Source organism: Aristolochia californica, unplaced genomic scaffold (genome assembly GCF_029961685.1).
Source record: "Aristolochia californica isolate CCGP_79_NKW_82.1479 unplaced genomic scaffold, dmAriCali1.0.hap1 SCAF_7, whole genome shotgun sequence".
In the NCBI taxonomy this organism is placed as follows: Eukaryota; Viridiplantae; Streptophyta; class Magnoliopsida; order Piperales; family Aristolochiaceae; genus Aristolochia; species Aristolochia californica.
In genome coordinates, this window is record NW_027182268.1 from 4099642 (window position 1) to 4123951 (window position 24310).

At 40.2% G+C, this 24310-nt stretch overlaps 1 protein-coding gene across 1 annotated transcript; it reads right to left on the reverse strand.

The window, feature by feature from the left end:
• Positions 1 to 22202: 22202 nt before the first annotated feature.
• LOC137936245 (uncharacterized) lies at positions 22203 to 23915 on the reverse strand. The gene has a single exon (XM_068780815.1). The coding sequence runs from the start codon at positions 23913 to 23915 to the stop codon at positions 22203 to 22205; it is 1713 nt and encodes a 570-aa protein (XP_068636916.1).
• Positions 23916 to 24310: the final 395 nt, after the last annotated feature.

Consider the following 24310-nt stretch of genomic DNA (forward strand, 5'->3'; position numbering starts at 1 on the left):
AAGACCGCTCAAAATGCAAACTACAAGCGTCATGAACATCAGTTATCGATATCCTTGACCATCTCCTGCACTGCTTTTGAAAAGGATAACAACCCTTTGAAATGCTTATCGTCTTCCTCCTCATGTCGGCTGATTCCACCACCCAGCAGCTAGCAACTTGGATAAGCCCTCCCATGCTCTTTCCCCTGCTCAGAATATAAAAACCCTGGTCACAGTCAAATCTGACTCCAGAAAACAACAAAACCCCTTCTGATAAGAAGATCGAAGGAGGAAAAGATCATTACGTCCGGAAATCTGATTCTGGCTACTTTTTCTGTTTTTGGAGCAAATAGTTTCAAAATTTAGAGCTGCTGCCATTCAGCCGAGTCTATACGTGGTTGACTTTCCAGGAGAAGAACTCAGTATCATTTTGGCAGTTAATAATGATGGAGATAAACCAGAGCGTGCCTGTAAGATGATATGCAAATCTATCTATCTAGCTCCCATATCCCACCATATCTCTTGCGAAGGGAGGAGGGCTAAAAAGAAAAAGGGCTATCGGCCTACAGATACTCCTTTGGAATATACGGCTGCCCGGTTTCAGATAGTAAGAGAGAGAGAGAGAGAGAAGTGAGTGGAGCGGCCAAGATGGATGAAGACAAGTCAGATTTGCCAATCCAATCACTGTCAAAGGAGGGTTTGAATAGCTTGGAGGAGGAGAACCCACTTCACTCATGGCATCATCAGTCATAGCAAGGTTTCGATGTGAGACCATTAGAGGAGGAGGAGGAGGAGGAGGAGGAGGAGGGGGAACTCACCAACCTGTATGAATTATTGCCTCAATGGTGGGATCCACTCGAATTCTGGAACTTGGATTCTGACAATATGGGGAATGGCTCCCTCTTCAACGAGGGCGTACTCATATCTTCCCTCTCCCTCTCTCACAGTATCTACAGCCAGCCATTGCCAGAAGCAACAGGCAACAACAAGCAACAAGCAGAAGGCACTTGCTCCAAGTGATCCACCCGACGCCTGCCTGACCAAATATAGCAAAGCTTTAACACGTGTCACCTGCAGAGTTGGTTCTTGCTCTTATTGCTGTCGCTGGATGGACACTCCATTCAAGATCGAGGTTGGTCGCTCATGGCTGACATCCAGTCCACAGATTCCTGCTGTGGCATGGTCAGCTCATGACTGTTTAGCTGGCAACCAAGGTTGAAGGAAGGTTAAACCGAAAAAACGAAAGAAAACGAGAGATAAAAGGTTAGAGTTTGTTTTCGAATGGAGGAAGGGAATTTTTGTTGAACGCAGGACAAAACCTGGTTTGTGGAGAAAAATTTGCAACTCTATATAGAAATTCAGAGAGAAAGAATAAAATAAAATTTCACAGTATTTATAGTTTTTCAGAAAACGCTGTGATGGGATGAAGTTTACAATTCCTATTTGACTTCAGCTCGTAAATGGATACAAAGTACAATTTGAGTTCATCCTTTATCTCTATCATACCCCTACGAGATGGGACTTCGAGAGAAGAGTCCAATCTTTGTCTTCAAGATGAGGAAAAATTTGTTCGCAGAAGCGGTTTGGCGAGAGCATCAACCAACTGATCAGCAGAAGTGACATGAGTAACCCGAAGAATGTTACTCTAAACTTGTTCACGAATAAAGCGGTAATCCAAAACAATACGTTTCATGCGAGAGAGAAATACTAGATTGGAGCACAGATTTATAGCACCAACATTGTCACAATAAAGCACTGATTGTTGTGGAAGAAAAACACCGTGTTCAATGAGAAGAGAGAAGATCCAACAGATCTAAACTGCAATGGTTACTACATAACAATATTCCGCCTCAGTAGAAGAACGACTCATATCCCGTTGCTTCTTAGAACTCCAAGAGATAGGATTATGACCTAGGTAAACAAGATAGGTACCTGTGAAAGTGAAATCACCCTTGTTTCCGGTCCAGTAAACATCAAAGAATGCATGGAGAGACAAAAAAGGTTGTCGATGTAGGATAACACCATGATCCACAATCCCACAAAGATAGTGTAACAATTGATTGACAACATCTCAGTGGTCAGTAGTAGGGCAATGCATAAATTGAGACAACTTATTTACTATATAATCAATCTCAAGGTGAGTAAGAGACAAGTATTGGAGAGTAGCAATAACAGCCTGATATTCAGATAGATCAAAGAGTATCGTGCTAGAATGAAGTGGGGGTGTAGATGTCATGGTAAGAGGCGTAATTACAAGTTTTACATTTATCATGCATATGCGAGCAAGTAGATAAGAAATATATCGGTATTGAGGCAGAAGTAATCCTTGAGAATGAGGAACAACTTCAATTCGGAGAAAGTAAGTCAAGGAGCCAAGATACTTGAGTGAAAATTGTTGAACAAGAAAGTGGATGAACGTTGTCATAGCTTGATCATTGTCACTTGTAATAATGATGTCATTTACATAGACATAATGTATAACACACCAATACCTGTGTGAAAGATAAATAGAGAGGAATTTGCACAAGAGTTGGTGAAACTAGAGGTAATAAGAAATAGGTATAACTCATGATACCAAGTACATGGAGCTTGCTTGAAACTGTAAATCGCCTTGCGAAGTTTGAAGACATGATGGGGATGATCACTATTAATGAAGCCTGGTGGTTGTGTCATAAAAACATCCTCATACATAGTACCTTGGATAAACGCATTATTTACACCAAGTTGCAAAAGTGACTAGCCACGATTTACGACAAGGCTAAGAACAACACAAATAGTGGTAAGCTTGACAACATGACTAAAGGTGTCATGATAATCAACCCCAAGTTGCTAATGAATCGATTGGCAACTAAGTGAGCCTTGTACCTATCAATAGAACCGTCCAGATAGATATTTAGTACCAAAAATCTATTTGCAACCAAATAGATTCTGTGAGGGATCCAAGGGAACAAGTTCTCATGTCCCATTCCGAACAAGAGCATCATACTCATCATACATAGCCTGACACCATTTGGGATTGATGAGGGCTTGAGTCATGGTTGTTGGTTCACAATCGCCAATGGAGAGAGCTCAGGTGTAAGGCTTAATTTGTTGATGGGTTTGTAAATGTTGTTTTTGGATCTTGTTACAATAGCACGAGGAGAGGAAGGAGAGGGGTTAGAAGCAAGTAGGGAAGGTAGGTGTGGGTCAGTCAATGAGGAAGGTGTTGGAGGGGGGACAGGTAGTGGAGTGGGATTAGGTGTGAAGTCTTGAGCATATCTTGTAGAGGGCACAGAGGTCAAAGTTGTGGTTGATGTGCCAATAACCAGAAGTAAGAACACAAAGGAGCACCAATAAGAGAATGTGTTAGATGAAGGAAGGTCAAGGTGAGACTGAAGTGTAGCGAAGGGAAAGATACACTCAACAAATTTAACATGACATGACGTATAAAGACAAGAGGTGGTGGTTTCAAGACAAAGATAGACACTTTGAGTGATAACTAGTAGGAAGACGACCCAAGTTGTCTTGATTATGATTACCTAACTTGCCAAAATTGGAGTAAGAATTGGTGGGATTTGTAGAAGCTAAGAGTGGAGATGAGTGAGTTTGATGGACATGTAGCGAGAGTTTCTTATTGATAAGTTTTTCATGCAGTTCATCAAAATAAATTGGCATGTCACAACATTGATAATATCAATAAGTGGTTTGTAATCATTGTCGAGTCCATCCAAAATTTTCTTATTGAGATCCTATTCATCCATATGTTTTCTTAGGACCGCAAGTTCATCAACACTTGTTTTAATAAACTGCATATACTCATAAATTGTTTGAGATCCCATAGTGGTATGATTGACTTGTTCCTTGATTTGCTTGATGTGACCGTACGAAAGCCAGGCATAAGTACGAGCCAAAGTATTCCAAGAGTCATGATAGCTCCTTGATTTAGTAATAAGAGGAATGAGAGACAAAATGAAAGAGTTGACAAGAGCACAAAAAATCAGTTTGTCCTAACGAAGCCATATATGGTATTCTAGATTAGGAGCAACGAGATTATTGACTATCTTTGTGGCTGAGGGTGCATGATTGGAGCCATCAATGAATTTGTAGAGATCATAACCAATAAGAATAACTTCCATCTAAAGATTCCAACAAAGATAATTTGTAGATGTGAGTTTGAAAGAATTGTGGATGTTGATCACCATAAGAGGTTTGGTTGGGTCATGGGCATTAGGAATGGTGGTTTAAGTCTCCTCAAGAGTCGTGAGCACAAAGGCAGATGAGGCTTTAAGAAGCAGGGGAGGAAAGGTTCCAACTGTTGGACGACTGGCCCATGGTGACGATGGCAAAAATGTACAGTGGTTGTAGGCGACGACATTGATCAGAACTGAGAAAAAATGAGCAAGCAGTTGTGGACTGTGAGACTCTTTTTTTTTCTCTTTCCGCATGTGTGAGAATCACACGTGGGCCTCACACGGACAGCACACATGTCGTCTTCAACCTTGCATGCATCACCTGGTTTCTTCCTTTGGTGGAGTCGAAAGCAAAGTCTTGCAGGGACTACTGGTGCGGGGCATCGGAAGGCCATGTCGGTGGCTCAACTACGATCACCCAGAGTTGGGGGGACGGTGAAGGGCTGAGACTTGCAGAGAGGGAGAGACATAGAGGGTCGTTGTCGGACGACGGAAGCCCATTCCAGTGGCTAAGTTGTGGTCGTCAATGACGCTTGGAGGCTACGTCAGAGCTCGGTTTATGCATGGATAAGCATGTGGTGCATAGAGGAATTTCTAGAGGGTTACTAGGGCAAGGTAGAGGACGAGAAAAAAAAAATGGAGGTTGGGATAAAGAAAAGAGATGATGGACCGATGTTGCAACAACAAACAAGATAGGTCTTCAGCGATGGGAAGCAAAATTGCTCAGAGGGATCGATCAAAGGGCACGATGACGTCTCGTGCAAGCTTTGATACCATATAAAAATTCAAAGAAAAAATAAAATAATTTTCACAGTATTCTTCATTAATGAAGTATGCAGGTATTTATAGCTTTACAAAAAGCGACAAGTTTACAATTCCTATTTGACTTCAGCTAAGTGCAATTCGAGCTTATCCTTTTATCTCTATCACTCTAACACCTAGAAAATGTTGAATATGTGATAAAAATGGATGAATACAATAAAACTTTGCAACGAAAAGAATCTCATTTTTTTCATATGAAAAGTCGTTCAGGATTTGTTGTGTCATGATCCCATGTTTCAGAGATTTGTGTTTTCGAGGACTGTCACATAATGACTTTATAAGAACATACTGTTCTTTGTTCAAAATGATCTTGGACCCACTTTCTGTGTTTCAAACGAAGGTTCATTGGGGATCTTTAAAGGTAGATCGTACTGTTTCTTGGACACATTCAGAAGAAATCCTCACCAGTGATGCATGGAAATAATTGTAAAGGAGAAACCTATGGTCCCAATCTGCATGGCAATAGTTCGCAGCATGCTGGAAGGCGCATATAATGGCTGTTGCAGTGGACTCTCTGTGCATTATGCAGAACTTGACCGATCCGCAGATGCCATAAAGCATTACTGTCATAGATTCATTTCTGTGACAAAAATCTGTCCATAGCTGTCTGTGCTTCGGCATTCATTTTTCATTTCAGTGGCGTCAGTCAGTCGTATTTCCAGCAAAAGCTGGTTCAGTTTGCGCTAAAGACAGGACCATACAAGCAAGTGGCTTCTTTTTTAAATAAATGAAGCAATTTAAGTCTTTCTTGTCCATATAAAAGATTAACATGTATCAGTCACAGTCTAATGCTTTCGCATTCCACTTTTTCCATAAGAAAGAACGGTTCTTCGTCCATTCATTTCCATCCGTTCCTCAAATGAGAAAGAACGGTCGTTCGTCAACTCATTTCCTATCATTCCACAAATGTTACAACTTGGTTTTGTTTAAAGTGAGAGGAATGTTCCTTTGAACGCTTTCTGGTTCTTCGGCTCTTAAGAGCTGGAAATGTCATTGTGTATGTATCGGTCCTCAAAACTTGGCTGTATCTCTACTGCTACTTGAGAAGTACAAATCTGAAGATTTTTTGCTCTGTATTTAGTTCTGGACAGTTCAGTGGTGCTTATCCAGAAACGTCCAATAAGATAAGCACAAGGGTAAACTGCATTAGTGCAGAATTTTTTTGTCTTTCCCCTTTGGAGTATTCACTCCATTTAGGCCGACAAAGATCATTTTATACCCCAAAAAGAAATAAACCTTCAGTCACAAGCAGTCATTGTGGAGTTCATGAAAGCACTCATTATTCTCCTGTCGATGTCTCTTCTGTGGACACACCATGATCATCTATTTGATCATCTAGAAGTCTGAAAGTTAATCAGAAGAACTCTGCTCAACATAATTTGGATCTTGACACGGATGGATCATGAAGGCCTGCTAGAAATTGGATGTTTGCCTCTTCTCATTTTAAGTTCTTCATTGAGCAGCACCCACTTGAACCTCCTGCGCTTCCTAAGAAATTTTTTAACCAAATGAGAGAGAGCGAAAGAGGGAGCAAGGCAAGACTTCGCTGTCTTTCATTTGAAAAAGTGAAAGGGCATAGACTACTGAAATATAATTCTCAGGGAATGAACACTCATTCTCTGGGCATAACCACAAACATATACAAGTATGATATTGGTAGAGCAATACAAGAGTTTTTCCTCTCTAGCAAATTCTCCCATGTAGAAGGAATTGAGAAAGCCTGGGTTTTAACTCAATCGTTCTATTTGCAAGATTTTTGTACTAGTCATTATTTGTCTGAATTGCTTGTTTCAGGTTAAATCTCTTTCCTCCACTCAGCTTCCTCAACTACCAGTCTCATATTTGCTACCACTTACTTCAGTAGCCAACCTGTTATTGTTAAGTAGGAGACTTTACCCACCCAAGATCACAGTGACCCACAATAATAAAATTGCAAAGACAATAATAGAGAAACTGACGAGGAAATAATTAAATAGATCAACAAACATTACCACATAAAAGACATGCAATTTATGTGATTCAGCAAATGGTGCCTACTTCTACATGGAGAGTGGAAACAAATTTCCACTATTTCAAGATAATAACACAAGCACCAATCGAGAAAATGACGAAAATAGCTTAGAGTACAAGCTGAGTAAGAAAGAACACGACAAATAACCTCCAAAAAACCCTTTTCTCCCTTGTCTTGTTCCATCTTCTTTTCCTTTTTCTCCTCTTTCAAACCCTTGTTTTAGGTCCTCTCAAATTGACTCCTATTCCTATGGTTAACAGCTCAAACAGAAAAAAAGTCAAATGGTTAGAGAACCCAAGTCTCTCCATTCACCAGTTACTGGGGTGGGTACTGGATGCAAGACATCCCACCAGTGTTTTAGAGTTTAGATGCAACATTCTCTACCTTATCTTGTATCCATCCCCTACTATACATGATCGCTCTCTCCATTGTTCACCTCCTCGGCCTAGGATTCTCAACTACTAACATAACTGAGTGATAATCAAAGTCCAAGCAATGCTTGAACTTCCTGGCCACTATTGGTTTACCAAACATGTCTAGCACATTATCACCTGTAAAAATATTCTCTAACATGTGGAGTTGGTGTATCGTTTTCCAATACTATCGGACACGTAGAAATCCAATATGTATCGGCCAATATGCTTCCTATATCAACAGATGCACGATAAGTATCGGTGATATGCTCATCCCTACTAACATGATTTTCCACTTAAACACAAAGTCACTAAAGTTTATGGTATCTCATATCAATTTTGTTTTGGAATGATTCACAAGACATTTAGCCAATCAAATTACATTTTAACTATCACAACAAATAGAAACACCATTCAGAACAATCTCCATCTCTCCAACCATCCTTTTGAGCAACACTATCTCTTTTGCCACTTCAATAGCTGCCATATATTCAGCTTTAGTTGTTGACAATGCAACTGTATCTTGCAACATAAATTTCTGGCTAACAAGCCTACCCGCTAAGACAAACAATTAACTTGTCATAGATCTCCTGATATCCAAGTCCCCTCCATAATCAGAATCCATTTGACCATGCAAAACAAATATCATTCTCTATCGTACAACATATATGTATAAAATATCCTTGTAAATAACCAATGTTATAAAAAACGACCAGGTTGATTGGATCCAGGTCGACTGGCAGTTGAACTGGGATGACATAATTATGATGTTGTAATTTAAAAATAAAAAACAAGAAGTTGATTGGGTGAAGGAGCTTCCCCCAATCTGGTTTTACAAAACCTCCACACAGCAAAGGCCCAACCCCACCACACGCACCCCCTGACTGCAACATCGAAGAGGAGGGTATCGGCTCCTCCTTCATCGTTAACAAACCCCCTTCCCTCCGCAATCTGCACTTGCAATGTTCTGAGGGGAAAATACAACTTGGCTGCCCATCCAAGTCAACTGGGTTTCTTCTGTAACCCTGTTGAACCCAAATACAACTTGGGAAAATACAACTTTGATTACGATTAGCAATTTTATTCTAAGTGTAATTGGGACGAGGGTAGTTTAATTTTATTATGATTTTATGTATTTCCACTATTATAAGGAGAGGCCCAGTGTACTCAAACGAAAAAAGCCAATGAACTATTTTCTTTCCAGAAATTCAACATAACATCGAAGTAGATTCAATTAGTTGACTCAGTCAACCCACAGAGATAATGTGATCCTTTTATTATCTGTCATCACTATTAGTTTAGGTTTGTATTCTTTTTTCTTCCTCATTGATGTTTTCCTAGCCTTTTCCTAGCCCAACACCTATTTTTTCCTTGGAGTTCGCACCTTCATACTATAGTTTCATTTTTTTTTTTTGAGAAAAACTACACTTTTCATATTAAAAATTATATATTGATGAAAATGACTTTGAGTCTAATTTCCTATGCAAAACGAATTTCGGCAATCAAAGTTTTGTATACAAAGAGATATCAACTTTTGAGGCAGCAAAAGTCGACCAACAGGAAAGGTTCATGCAACAACAAAAAACTTTGTTTTTCGAGATGTTTTATGCTATCAAGAACGAGACTTTATATAGAGACTTATATCTCAAACGAAAGCTCTGTGAGTATATTTCCTAACCCATTAAACAGTTTTTCAATCTGATGTGTTCAGAGAGAAATATCAACATCAAAAGAACCAAGGTCATGCTGGCAACCTATTATATGCAAAAATCTGAATTTTAAGTCGATTTTTCCTTCTCTTTTTGGGTTGTTGTTCTTGTTTTCTTGCTCTATTGTTGCTAACGCTTGATTCTACCTTAGAGTTCCTTACTTTGGTGTTTCCAAATGTTTTTGAAAGGGGTGCTTTTGGTTATTAGTCATTGCATTGTCATTAAGCATTTTTTGCTTAAAATTCCATGCTCACCATTTTTTTTGTTGTTGTTGTTTATTCATGCAAACTCAAGTATTTTCCTACTATTTCATGAATTTCGGAACCCTCTCTAGTCTAATCTTATTCTTCTTTATCCCAAGAATTGAAAATCAAAACTTAGTTTTTTTGCCACAACTATGTATGATCGATTAATCGGGGTTCCATCAACCGATCATATGTTATAAATTGTCTCTCTTGCTCTCTGTCTGATCAATCAATTGAGTCTCATTGATCAATCATACATTATAAATTGTTTCTTTTGCCCTCAGTCTAATCAATTATCCTTTATAAACCATGTTTGCTATTGTTCTTCTCCTTTTAATTTTATCACATTGTCGTTTATTATATCTAACTTTCATCCTCCCATAACTTTTTTATTTATTTTGTCTACCTTTTCCTACCATCTCTTTTTACTTTGGACTCTCTCTTACCTTTTCAGACCAATCCCTTGTTGGGTCTCTTGGGTAGGTTCCTACTTTTTTACTACATAAGGGTGGTTTTTAATCCATTGTGATGTTTTACTACTCCTCTTAAGTGGGGTTTTTACTACTACCGCTGTCCTTTGAGTGAGTGATATTACCCTGCTTAGAGATTATTATCACTATTTTGCAATTGAAATCCATTGTCTTGGTTTTGACTCTTAATTTGTTTATCGCCCATATTTTCTACTATTTACCAAGAGCTTGTGTCCACTTTAGTGCTTATTCTTGGGAAACCTTGAGATGATGGAGGAGATTATTGCTACAATTCCTTTTATGTTCAAGTTGGGAAAACTGTCATTACCCCTCAGCTTGAGAGGGAGAATGGAAGGAAAAGTATGAAGAATGAGGTAGGTGGAAGAACCTACTGTGAATAATTCTACAAGTTATAGTCAAAGTATCCAACAGGAAGAATTGAAGATTGAAAATCAAAAGCAACTGACCCTTAGTGTTTGTTCGCAACATATCATGGTCCTTTCAGGTCCTTTACAAGATTTTGGTCAACTTTGAGTGATTTATTCCTGGTATGTGTTAATGGTTCTTGTCAAGCTCTTTGCCTCACCATACATTTCCCAATGTTTGATTACATGTTTTATCTTTCGCATGGCATCTCATATTGTGAAGTTGACTCTTCTTTTCTTCCTAAGATCAAACTCATTTTGTATGGGTTCCTTGAGTTGATCTTCTCATTTCATATGGGTAACTTTATTATGTCCTTAGTGACTTGCTTGCTACCCTTTTATATGGGTAAGTGTTTCTTAAATGAAAGTTGTTTAGGAGGTTGCAAGTGGCGCCCCAGCCTATTTAAGTTATTTTCGGAGTCCTAGTCTTAGTTTGATTTTATTTGTCACGTAGCCTTCTTGTTGGCCTTTTTTGAGTTTTACCCTACAAGTTGGGTTTCTGAGAGTCATTGTCTTCACTTATCTATCTAGTTTGGAGGTGGTTTATTTGGAAATAGATACATGTGTTTTCTTCTTCCATCCAAGCTAGGGCTCTATGTGTTTTTGCTCCCCAACTTGAAGGGGAGAAGTAGAAGAATATAGTAGTGTTGGCTAAAATTTATTATGAACAAAAGGCATTATTGTTGACCAAGATATTAATACTCCAAGCAAGGGGGAGAAGGGAATAAGAAGAACATGAAGAATTTGCATGGATGAAGAATTTGCATCAGCAAAAGTAGATAACCTTTTTTGTTGCAAGCTAAAGTTAGAAACTCTAGCTTGAGGAGGAGTGTTGAAGAATAAATATGGAAGAGTCTTCATGTTACTCATGGAAAGGAGTCTCATGGTAAGAAGTTGCAGCCAAGGAGGAAGTTAAGTATTTTTAGCTTTCTACTTTGTTAAGAGTTGTTTAATTGTTCTAGGATTTATCTTTAAGTAGTTATTTACTTTGATTATGATTAACAATTCTATTTTGGCTGTAATTGGGATGTAGGTAGTTTAATTGTTTAATTTCATTATAATTTTATGTATTTCCTCTATCATAAATAGAGGTTCAGTATACTCAAATAAAATAAGTCAATCAATTATTTTCTTCTCTTTGCCCTCAGACGGCTGACCGGATGATTTGGTTCCCTGATGACAGCAGGCGATTATCGGTCTCCTCGGCCTACCGTCATGTTATGGGATGGACCCGGCCTCCCACCCAACATTCGGTTGCTCTTGCCTAGCTCCGCCTAAGGTGAAATTTTTCCTTTGGAGAGCCTGTCATAACAAGATCCTTACTGCAGACAAACTTATTAGGCGTGGCAACACCACTCCCAATCCTCTCTGGCCCTTCTACAGGACGGTGCCTGAAACTTTGAATCACCTCTACCTCCACCGTGTTTGCCTGGAAGGTCTGGACCTACATGATTAACAACATGGGACTCAACTTCTGCATCACGCTTGACCTGAGCATCATGTGTCGTTTGCCTAGGTAAGCTTCTACTGGTTGCCTGCATTGCTTTCGTTCCTTGGTGCCTCTAGAAGGAAAAGAACTTCAGACAGTTTGACTGTACTTTCCGCTCTGCTGCTGAGGTTTCCTTCACCACCACTGGGCTCATATCTACCTGGATCCGCACCCGGAAAGAATTTGCTTACCTCTCTTGTGCCCCGATCCGCACCAATTGGAAGATTATCGCTCAGATGTTTGTCCCCACTACCCCCTGCCGTGTTGATGTTTGGGAGCCTCCTCCCTCCGGATATTATAAGTTAAACTTTGATGGTAGTGCCTTTGGGAAGCTGGGTTTGGCTGGGTTTGGTGGGGTGATTTTTTTTCCGAGGGGCACTGTCATCCTCTCTTACTCTGGCCATCTGAGAATTGTTGACTTGACCACTGCTGAGCTCTCCAGTCTCCTTCACGGCTTGCGAATTTTTTAGAACCGCTTTAGTGGTCCCCTTATCGTAGAGGGAAACTCCAAGATTGTCATTGGATGGTGCTCCACCTCATCCTTCCCCCCATGGCGTCATTGGCAGATTTTTCTTGATATTTTGGACATTGTATCCACTATTTCTTGTACTTGGTTTCATGTACTTAGATCAGCCAATTCGGCTACGATTTGTGCACAAAATTAGCCCCCCTCCCCTCCCCCAACCCCCTTCAATCTTTTGTTGTTAAGGGAGGTCTCCCTTGGTGTATCTTCTCTTTCTTTGAAATAAAATTATCAATCGTCCTCAACTTCTATTGCTTCTCTAATGTGGTTGGATTACCCATACACTTTGTTAAAGCAAAAACAATTGCATCCTCAAACCTTAAGCGAACTAGTGCTTCCACAATTCCCCCACCCTCGCCCCAAACTTCAATTCCCCCAGTTGCAATTGTTAAACTTAAACTCCACCTAAAAGATTATCTAAATTCGGCTCAGTAACATATCTTCCATATTCACCATCAAACTACACATGGCTGGAAGTACTACCATTCTTGACACCTTGGTCATGTTCATTAATTTTCTTTTAGTTTTCTTTCTCACTTTCCAACTCCATTTGGATAGTAGCCTTACCTTTCTTTTTTCTTCTTGGACTTTAATTGCACACCTTTTAGCAGAGAAGCTTAATCAAACACCGTCTATTAATTTCAACTTTCTTGGAATTAGGGCTCCTACACATATAACCATTAACCTCCTTTTGAATCCTTCAATGATACACTATTTGGATTCAGGGTGAACTTGACCTTTGACCGTCCCCACAGACAAACATAAATAGCACATCCAAATATCCTCATATTAGAAGAATCAACAAGCATATTAATGACACAATAAGTTGTATTTAGTACGTCCATGCAAAATGCCTTAAGCAACCCAACAAGTAACCTCATACACCTCAACCTTTCAAGCAATTCTAGTTTATTCATTCAACTACCCCATTTTGTTGAGTCGTCCCAAAAATAGTAAACTGAAAAATTCCTTCTTACAAAAAATTATAAAACCTATTCCAGTGAACTCATCACCATTGCCGATTTTTAAACACAAAACCTATTTGTCAATCTTTTTTGTACTTTCACTTTCTATTCATTAAAATTTACAAAAATTGTCACCTTTTGCTTCATGAAGTACACCCAAATCGTCCTTGAAAAACCATCTATAAATGAAATTTTTTGTCCCTTCCATAGATAGTACTACGTCTGCCCCAAACATCTATATGATTATACTCAAAAATTCCCTTGCTTCTATGAGTACAAATCCTAACTCACTTTGCATTATTTTCCGATACCATAGTACTTGCATAAATTTACTTGCAAGTATATAGCAGAAATTCAATGTACTTCGACTATTGTCCTCAGATCAGCTAATAGCATGGCTAACTCCTTAGCAAAAGAAGATGTGTCCCTCAAATCCCTTGGTGTTAGAGACGCCCTTCCCAAGATTTTATTTGTGTACGCTTAACTGGGAATAGAATCTTCACCCTTTAAAAAAAGATTTAATATCCTTCAGTAGATTTTGGCTATGCAACTATTGTAAACATCTCTCACTCATGTGACCCAAACACATATGCCACAAAACTATAGCATCATCAATCACAAGTTATGTGTTAAGCACCTAGCCAATACTACCCAAAAGACCGGCCTGTTAGGAGCGGAAGGCATAGGTACCTAACCCCAGGACCATAACATTATGGTAGCTCCACCTATTACTGCATTCTTTACCAAGTGGTAGAGATTCTTCACTTTTTTTCTCCCTCCAAAACTATCATACTTTTTTTCTTCACTCTAATGATTCCCATTAGTTGCATTATATGTACAACCATTAGAATCTAAAGCACCAAGGGAGATAAGGTACATTTTCAACTCTAGCACATAGCTTACATCTGCCAAAACTTCCAAACTTATCATATAATATTCTAATATTGAATTGTTTACCTCCGATGCTTTACAAACTGCATCATTCCCCATAAGTATTTTACCACCATTATATAAAACAAATATGTTATACCAACTTTTATTAAGACACATATAATAAGAATATTTGCCACAAGTACTATACCACCATTATGAAACAAATATGCTAAACCAACTTTAATTAAGACACATATAATAAGAACAACCAACATCTAGTATTAATTCTATAAATAGAGAATCCATACATGTCAAGATTTTGAGAGCATCTCCTTAATCTTCCAAATCTGAAGCCACACTAGCACGGTCTACATCTTTCCCTTTATTTTTATTTTTTTGCATCTTCGAACATTGCTTTTTCAGGTGCCCTTATTTAAATTGCTTGCAAACAATCCTTCTCCATTGCTTAAGCGAGGTAATTTTGAGTGCCACTGACTTCTTCTATATCCAATATTTCTTTCTAATATAATATGGTCATCACTAAATATTTGTAAGAAGATAGAAGTGAATTCAGAAGAATAAACAATTTGCATCAACTTCAAACTCCACAACTACGTAAGGAGCTGCATAAGAATCTTGTTGAACTTATTCAAACGATCTTCATAGATTCGTCTCTTCTATTGTATTTGAGTATCTTCAAATACAATTATATGTAAAACTGTCACATACACAATTTCTCTAATTTCAACCACACACCCAGTGTTGAAGTCTCATTGATGACATTAAATGCCACCTCATCCGTTAAAGATATCCTAATGGTGTTTACTGTCTTCATTTCCAATTCATCTCAATCACCCATCATCACCAAGAATGATTTATTTCTATCCAATGCCTTAAAGAATTCCTTTTGCACACAATGTCTTCATACTACTATACCAAAACCTGAAATTTCCTTTTCCATAAAAATTTTCAATACCATATTCGAACGACAACATTTTTGCCACACACTAATGTTTAGTTTCCACACAAGCAATTTCACGAACACCTTTGGGTAAAACTGTTACATTCCCACTTGCATGCAAAGGTTCACAGGGCAAGAGAATGATCTCAAGTACCTAGTGGACATGTTGCATGAAAGATTTGGAGAGGTTTATACATAGAACTTTATCAAAGAAGACTAACCTGCATTGGAGGTAGAATAAGGTTTCAATTTCTCATGCTTTTAGAATAAGATTGGGAAATCATAATGGAAAACAAAGAGTATGGCTAGATAGACTGAAGAGTTAGAAGAAAAATGGTTTAGGTTTTATAGAAATATGGGGAACGGAAGTCTGAGAACTAAGTGTTTTCTTTGCTTAGGCTGGATTGTGATGGACTAATCAGGATTTTTAGGGTTTAGAGACTCTACGTGGAAAGAGGGACTTAAATAGACTCTTTGGGCTCTAGGGGCATCGGAGGAAGGATCTAGAGGATTGGAGAATTCTCTAGACACGTTTTGGAAGAGTTTGAACAGGAAACAAGGTCTTTTCTAAAGTGGCGCCAACTAAGGAAACCAAAACTAGAAAGTCTTGATGGACGTGAACTTGAAACGACTTAGGGGGCAAGACTAGGATACATGTGAGAAGGAAATACTCTCCATTAGGACGTGAGGGACTCTAGAAAGTATTAAAACTAAGAGATAGAGAACAAGGGAAGTACTTAAGATAGGAAGACTGCCAAGCTTCTTACTAAATAACTTGACTAATTAGGACTCTACTCATTGACTAGACTTAGAGATGGACAAGGATACTTCTAGACGGACTCATGGATGATCTTTTGGGAAGAATAGGACTCTTGGGGGACTCACTAGGATAGGTTAGGAATGAGATAATCATATAAGAAAAACAATAAGCTTATGAGAACACCTTGGCCCACAAGTGTCACACTAAGATAAACTAATCTCACTAGAATTAACTCCAGACACCAACAAGGACTGACTTTAGACACTAATTTGGCTATAAGTACCTACTACAATTCTGGCTATAGTAATAATGAAGGGACGGCAGGGATATTGAATGGAATAGGTTGATAACAAATGGAAGGATGGTATAGTGAACCAAAGATTCTTACATTTGCCGAGGGTAATACCTCCTTGAGTGGATGGATGGAGTTGGTGAAGTTCCTTATACCCATAGACACCCTTAGATCAAGGGTTAGTCGCCTAAATGACCTTTATATCATCGGACAAGACACCTTAGCTTAGCCGAAGCTAGATAAAAAAAAGAATTGTATTTGAATCGATTGATTCAAAGGCTATGAGAGCTTACATATTTATCGTGCTTGAGTAGCAAGTACTTCTCTTCTTCTACCTATACGGGAGTAATGGTTTCCCTGGTTTCCTACATTGAGCAATAAGCAAACTATCTCTAGATTCTTCCTTACTCACATGGATTTACTAGAACAAAGAATCCTCCTCGAATCTTACATAATCTTCTCATACTTAATTTAGAACTCTAATTACATTAAAAGAGATTTTCTTAAAGAAATCTACTTCTACTCATCCTATTGGGCCACACAGAGGTGAGTTCATCCTTCATTCTTCTAGCCATCCTCCACAGCCTAGTCGAAGCAATTGAGACTAAATCACACAAAACCTCAAGGACCGAGTCTTGGGCTGAGTCAAGGACTTAATAAAAGGGTCATAGCAAAACCACAGCTTTAAAACCAATTTTTCGATACTGCACTCATCCAAGATCACCCAAAACCTCAATAGTAATAATGAGAAATTGACAAAGAAACAATCAAAATAGGGCAAGAAACATTACCACCATAAGAGATACGCAATTTATGTAGTCCAGATAGAGGTGCCTACTTCTACGAGGACAGCAGAGAGAAACTTCCACTATTTGAAGGGAATAATATAAACACCAATAGAAAAAAATGAAAACAATAGCTTGCAACACAAGCTCTGTAAGAAGAACATGACAAAGAACCTCCAAATAACTTTCTCTAGGGCAGTAAGCAACTGGATACAGATTGGATATGGTACCATCCAGATCCAATCCATTTACATCCATCGATATATCCAAAATAGACAAATAGTAATCTATCTAAAATCTGATTTCAGGATCCAAATCCGTCAAATACTGTCTGAATCTAAAGCCAGTAAAAACAATTACTAAAACACTCATTTAAAAAAAAAATTACTAAAACAGAAAAAAATAGAAACAAAAGTAAATAAAACAGCTAAAAAAGGGGGAAAATACAAATTTAATTAAAAAAACAAAAAAAAAAAAAAAAAGATCAGCTCACCTGGTAAACCAAGAAGACACACTGCTTGATAAGTGAGAATGGAGAATCCTGTCACCGATGTTTGATGTAGTTTTGGTTCAGATTTGTGAGCTGGTTCGGCGAGAATGAAGAGTTAACATTGGACATCAGATATCGTTTTGGTTCAAACTTTCGAGCAGGAGAAAGAAAGTAGAAAGAAGGGAAAGAAGAAGACTGCTTGCTTCATTGAAGTGGTTGGACAGGACAGAAAATTTTGTCTTCAGAAGCCCTAAACTTGAAAATCTATAGGAGGTAAAGTAAAACTCTCTCAAGGAGGGAAACTAAAAAGTTTGCTAAAAGAGGCAGTTCAAATTGAAAATAAAATGGGAAATATTTCGGGGCATATGAGATTCTAGATCCGGATACTAATGGGATCTAGATCACTAGATTCCAGTTACACTTGGCAACTAAATCAGATGTCATATCAGATAAAGGAATAAGGTCTAACGGATGTAAAATTTTGGATCTGTTTATACCACTACCTGTCTCCCTTCTCTTCTCCCTTACTCTTTTTTCCTTTTTTTTTCTATTTCAAACCGTTGTTTTAGGTTTCTCTTTCATCTGCTTCTTTTTCTTTGGGCAGCCGCTCAAAACAGAGAGAAAAATCAAATGGTCAGAGACTCTCTAGGTCCTCTCCATTCTTTCACGAGAGATGTAGAAATACAGATATTTCAAAAAACACAAACACATACAGAATGAAGCAACAAACCATTAACTCTTAATGCTATATCCATCAAATAACTCACATTGTGTTTCAAAAAGATAACAGGAGCATTTTGATCGCCAGATCTTTCAAATAATTTTGCAAACCCCTGTTCAATATACTTGTAGCTTCCACATGCAATTCGATAAAAAACCACCACAATTAACGTACTCGTTTCCTAGCTTTCTCCAGAATTTTTTAAAATTCTTTGTCAGATTTAAATTCTCTTACACACTCAACTGGACAAAGTTCATCGGATGATTCTGCAAGGTCCTCATCCAATGACTCCTTAAATTCTGCAGCTTGGATCGCATTATTAGTTAGAAATATTGTTGCATTTGATAACCAGATTCCAGGATTGCGTTGTTGAAGTTTGCATGCCAAGATGGACAGCATAGAGGCAAACCTAGAATCCCATAGCCTATTAGGGACCTTGGCCTGACAAACAGAGTGTGACACGGTTAGATTTGGACTAGGTCCGTCTAGCCAAGCGGAATATCTACCCCGTGCGACCTAGCTCTTCCCAAGAACTAGTCAGCCTCCTTGAGCTTCGAATCTTCCAACCAATACTTCACACAAGAAGTTACAAGCCAAATGGGACAACCAAAAGACCAAGATATAGAAGAGAAAAAACCTACTTTGTATTGACAATACAAGATTACAGAGGGTGACCAAACACTCTTGAAGGCCAAGGCTAAAAACTCTCTCTATACACTAAAAGAGTAAAGAAGGCTAAGGATTTTTCGACCCTTTTACAATGGGAGAGGCCTCTCTATTTATAGTCTCTCCCCTGGCCTTTTGAAATCTCTAAAAACGCTCAGAAATCCGTCAGATCCCAAAAATTTGGTTTCTGGGGTCAAGGGTGCCCTGCCTGGAGTCCTGCCGCGCGCGCGTTGGCGCTGGCGTCCTGAGGAAACCCCATTTCGCCCTGCCAGAAGTGTTTGCTGGCGTGTTGCCTTGTGTCTGAGCTGGCTGCTGGGGTTGTTGTGCACCTTGTTGCTTGGTCATCCGTTTGGCAAGCTCAAGTGTGTCTTCTTTTGCTGAAGTTGATGTCGGGTCAGCCATATGTGTGCGCCCCTCTGGGCCGTGCCATTGCACTTGGCCTTGGTCGTTGCTTCTATTGTTGTACATTGGACTTGCATAGTCTTCCACCTTGGTGTTTGGCCACACCATGGCTTCATCCTCCGTCTCATACTCCCACCGCCATAAGGCAAACGCCCTTGTCTGCAACCCCTGGCGATAGTCGGCTACCTCCTTTTCGAACTGCCATAACTCGGCAGCGTCTTACCATGTTGCATCGCTTTTCGGTTGACCTTGCCACTTGACCAAGTATTGCGTCCTCTAGGGCTTGCCCCTTTGGTGCTCCTCTCTGTCCGCAATAATATATTCTACCCTATTGTCAAAGGTAGTAGATATATCCATGGGAGCTCTTGGGTCAACTACTCTATCTGGGTCTGGGTCTTCAAAATAAGGTTTAAGGTTCGATACATGAAAAACGTTGTGGAACTTAAACCTTTTTGGCAACTGCAATTTGTAGGCGAGATTGCCCACACGTTCAATGATAGGAAAGGGTCCTTCATATTTCTTCAAAAGACCTTTGTTCCTGCTTCTTAGGTGACAAAATTGCTCAGGTCTAAGTTTGAGAAGGACCTGGTCATCGATATTAAAAGAAGACTCCCTCCTCTTCAAATCAGCATGTTTCTTCATCTTTTTAGCTGCTTTATGCAATAAGACCCGTGCCAACTCCATTTTCTCTTTCCACCTCTTCGCCAGCTGATGAACTGCTGGACTTTTCCGTGAAGTGTCTGGAAAGAGACCCGTGGGAGCCAAAGTTGTCGTCCTGTCGCCAACTCGAAAGGACTATGCCCGGTTGATTCCGATTTCTGCAAATTGTATGAAAACTGGACCACGTTTAACAAGTCTGGCCAGTTTTTCTAATTTGCTGCAACAAAATGGCGTAAGTACTGTTCTAACAAAGCATTTACCCGCTCAGTTTGGCCGTCACTTTGAGGATGAAAACTAGTGGAAAAACTTAGAGATGTTCCCATTAGTTTGAATAACTCGGTCCAGAATTTTCCTGTGAATCTGGGGTCACAATCACTGATGATCATTGTGGGCAATCCCCAATGCTTCACCACATGTGCCATGAATGCTCTAGCTGCTCCGTCTGCTGTACAATCACTTGGCACTGCTACGAATGTTCCATACTTCGTAAATCTGTCTACCACCACCATGATAGACGACAACCCATCTTTCTTACATAATCCAGAGATGAAGTCCATTGAAACAGACTCCCACGGCCGATTTGGAATAGGTAAGGGCTGTAGCAAACCCCTAGGCTTGTGTTGTTCGATCTTATCTTGTTGACAGATAAGACAAGTGCGCACAAACTCCTCCACATCATTCTCCATGTCTGGCCAATAATACTGGCCAGACAACAAGGCCAACGTCCTTCTTTGACCTGGATGTCCTGCCCACAAGGTATCATAGCATTCACTCAAGAGGTCACGCCGTAGGTTATCGTACTTAGGCACATAAAGTCAATTACCTTTGGTCTTGAGCAATCCGTCGTCAAGCCAGAATCTTCTCATCTTTCCCAAGGCAGCAACTTGTACAATGCTGTAAGCCTGGGCATCTTGGCGAATTCCAATGCGAATCTTGTCTAGCAACTCCGTATCAACTTGTGTAATTGCGACTAAGGCTTGTAATCGCAAAGTTCCATTTTCTGTTTCTGTGCCAAGATGGTCCTCCATGCGCGCGCACTTGCCTTGCGCAAAGCGCCTATCTCCTGCGCCTACGCTTGCTCCGCGCGCCTCTTCGTGTACTGCCGCTACCGCACCGCGTGTGAACCAAGTGTCATCTGCTGCGGTATGCGGGGATTCAGCTACATGCGTCTTCTCCTCTGCCGCATGCGTGCATGGTGTTGGTCCTTCTTGCGCCATGTGCGCCAAGCTCTGGCTGGTCTCTTCCTCGTAAGAGATAGGTGCGTCCACCTTCCTGCTCAGTGCGTCGGCAGCACCATTTATCTTCCCCGCCTTGTACATCGTCTCAAAATCAAACTCGGCCAAGAAATCTTGCCATCGGGCCTGCTTTGGACTGAGCTTTTTCTGTGTAAGAAAGTAACTAGAAGCGACATTGTCAGTTCGTACAATAAATTTGGAGCCTAAAAGATAGTGCCTCCAAAGACGTAAACAATGTAGTACCGCTGTCATTTCTCTTTCTTGTACAGTGTACCGTTGCTCAGTTTCATTGAGCTTCCTACTCTCATAAGTGACTGGGTGTCCTTCTTGTTCTAGCACACACCCAATGACATAATTTGAGGCATCGGTATGTACCTCAAATGGCTTGCTGAAATCAGCAAGGTGAAGCACTGGTTCAACCATCATGGTATCCTTCAGCCGTTGGAATGCTCCTTGGCATGAGTCCGTCCATTGCCACTTTTGGTCCGTCTTTAGGAGATCGGTCAAGGGGGCTGTTATAGCTGAGAATCCCTTGATAAACCTCCTATAGTAATTTGCTAGGCCAAGAAAACTTCTAAGCTCATGCACCTTGGTAGGGATAGACCATTCACGCACAGCCTCCACCTTCTTGTTGTCCATCCATATCCGTCCTTCCCCTATCCAATGTCCAAGAAAGGACACCTTTTGCAACCCAAAGGAGCACTTCTCCTTCTTGACATATAGCTGATTGTGTCTCAATTTCTTGAACACTTTTCAAATATGTTCTTTGTGCTCTTCCATACTCTTGTTATACACCACAATATCATCCAAATACACAACGACAAATTTGTCTAAGTACTTGAAAAATGCCTCGTTCATGAGAGTGTAGAAAGTTGCTAGTGCGTTGGTTAGGCCAAAGGGCATAACCATGAACTCGTAAGCCCCATATCTCGTTACACAAGTAGTCTTCCCCTCGTCTCCTTCTGCAATTTGAACTTGGTAGTAACCACTTCTCAAATCCAGCTTGGAGAAAACTCTAGCCTCCTTCAATTGATCAAAGAGATCAGCAATAAGAGGAATAAGGTACTCTTTTGTTATGGTTACCTTGTTGAGCGCCCTATAGTCGATGCATAGTCTCATACTTCCATCTTTTTTTGTCTAAAATAGTATAGGGGACCCATAAGGTGCTTTGCTTGGCTTTATGAACCCAGAATCCAGCAGCTCGCTGAGTTGTCTCTGTAATTCATCCAACTCTTTGGGCGCCATCCGATATGGTGTTTGTACTGGCTTTCTTGCTCTGGGCTCAAGCTCTATGCGATGGTCCACCCCTCTCCTAGGTGGTAACCTCGCTGGAAGTTGTTCCGGCATGATGTCTCCATACTCATACAAAATGGTTTGTATCTCCTTAGGGGTAGGCAGTGCCTCATTCTGCTCCATAGCACAAAGAGAAGCAATGTAAGTAGAACAACCCTGCTTAAGACCTTTCTTAAGCTGGAGGGCTGATAACATTAAATCCTTGTTTGTTACATCTTTGTTCTCAACTTCAGAAATTGTACAAGGACTTTGCTCGTCCATAATTTCCACTACCCCCACATGTGGCATTATAAACGCCTTACAAACCTTGAAGAACTCCATTCCAAAAATTACCTTGAAATCATCCATGTCAACAATGGTAAAATTCAGAAATCCTATCCACTTGCCTATCACCACCGGGACATTCCTGGCAATGCCTTGGACTTCACGAGCAGCAGAATTTATCGCCTTCATCTTGCTTCCATCTTTCTCTCCTCGTATCCTTAGGCGCCTAGCCTCCTCCTCCAAAAGGAAGTTGTGGGTAGCGCTCGTGTCCACCATTGCCTTAACAGTGTGTCCAACAAGTGTGAGAGAAATAAAAAGAAGTTCTCTTGAGGGTCTTATCGAAAGTGGAGCAGCCTTCTCCTCCTTGGAACGGACAACAGCATTGAGAAGGGTTAGAGAACCCATCCTAGGTTCAATTCCTCCATTGTCCATTTCTGTTTGAGTAGCGTTGAAGAGTCTCTTTTTAGGATAATCCCTCGCATAGTGCTCTCCCTCACATATGAAACAATGTACCTTCTTCCTCTGTTTGTCCCCTCTCTTCTTCTCTTCCGGCCTAGCCTTGGTATCCTTTACCCATGACTTCTTCTCCCCTTTATCCTTCTTCTTAAAGTTTGTTTTACCATTATTTTCCTTGGACACCTTGTTAACCAAATCATTCCTCCTCTCGTATTCGGTTAACTTTTCAGTCGTAGATAACGCTAAAACTAGTGTCTTTACCTCTCGCCTTCTCAATTCTTGCTCAGCCCATGGACGAAGGCCAGCAAGAAAGGAGAAGAGACGGTCTTCATCCGTCATGTTGGAGATACAAAGCATAAGAGAAGTGAAGGATTGTACATACTCTTTAATAGTCCCTTTCTGCGTCAACGCACGTAGTTCCTTCCTTGCTTGGTACTCGACATCCTCCGGAAAGAACTGCCTCCGCAGCTCTCTCTTGAAATCCTCCCAAGTGTGGATGGGACTCTCTCCCTCTTGTTCATCTCCCTTGCGTCTTCTCCACCAAAGAATAACATCATCGGACAGAAACATGGCAGTCGTACTAACCTTAGCTTGCTCATCGGTGAGCTTGCTTGCATGGAAGTATTGCTCCACTTGCCATAGAAAATTATGTATGACCTTCGCGTCTCTCCTTCCATTGAAAGACTTCGGCTCAGGCACCTTTATCTTTGCTTGTGTGTGAACAACCCCTCCATTTGCTAAGGCTCGTTCGCACAAAGTGAGTCTTGCCCCAAGCTCTCCAGAGAGGTCTTTGACATCCTTCCCCAATCGTTCCATCTTCATCCTCATGATAGCCATGGCCGAATGGACGTCCTCCTCAAATCCTCAGCCAATTCGGAGTTGGCTGATGCTCCTCAATCGTCTTTTGAATGAATTCCTCCCAATTCGTACAAAGGTTCTCAACACTGTCCAAACGATGTTCAAGAGTAGAAAAACGAAAGTTAACATCACTTACTTGATCTTTGCCTCTTGAAGCATCTTCTCCACTTGTGGAAGCCATTGATTGCAACGTACGCTTTGATACCAGTTGTCACGCGGTTAGATTTGGGCTAGGTCCGTCTAGCCAAGCGGAATATCCACCCCGTGCGGCCTAGCTCTTCCCAAGAACTAGTCAGCCTCTTTGAGCTTCGAATCTTCTAACCAATACTTCACACAAGAAGTTACAAGCCAAATGGGACAACCAAAAGACCAAG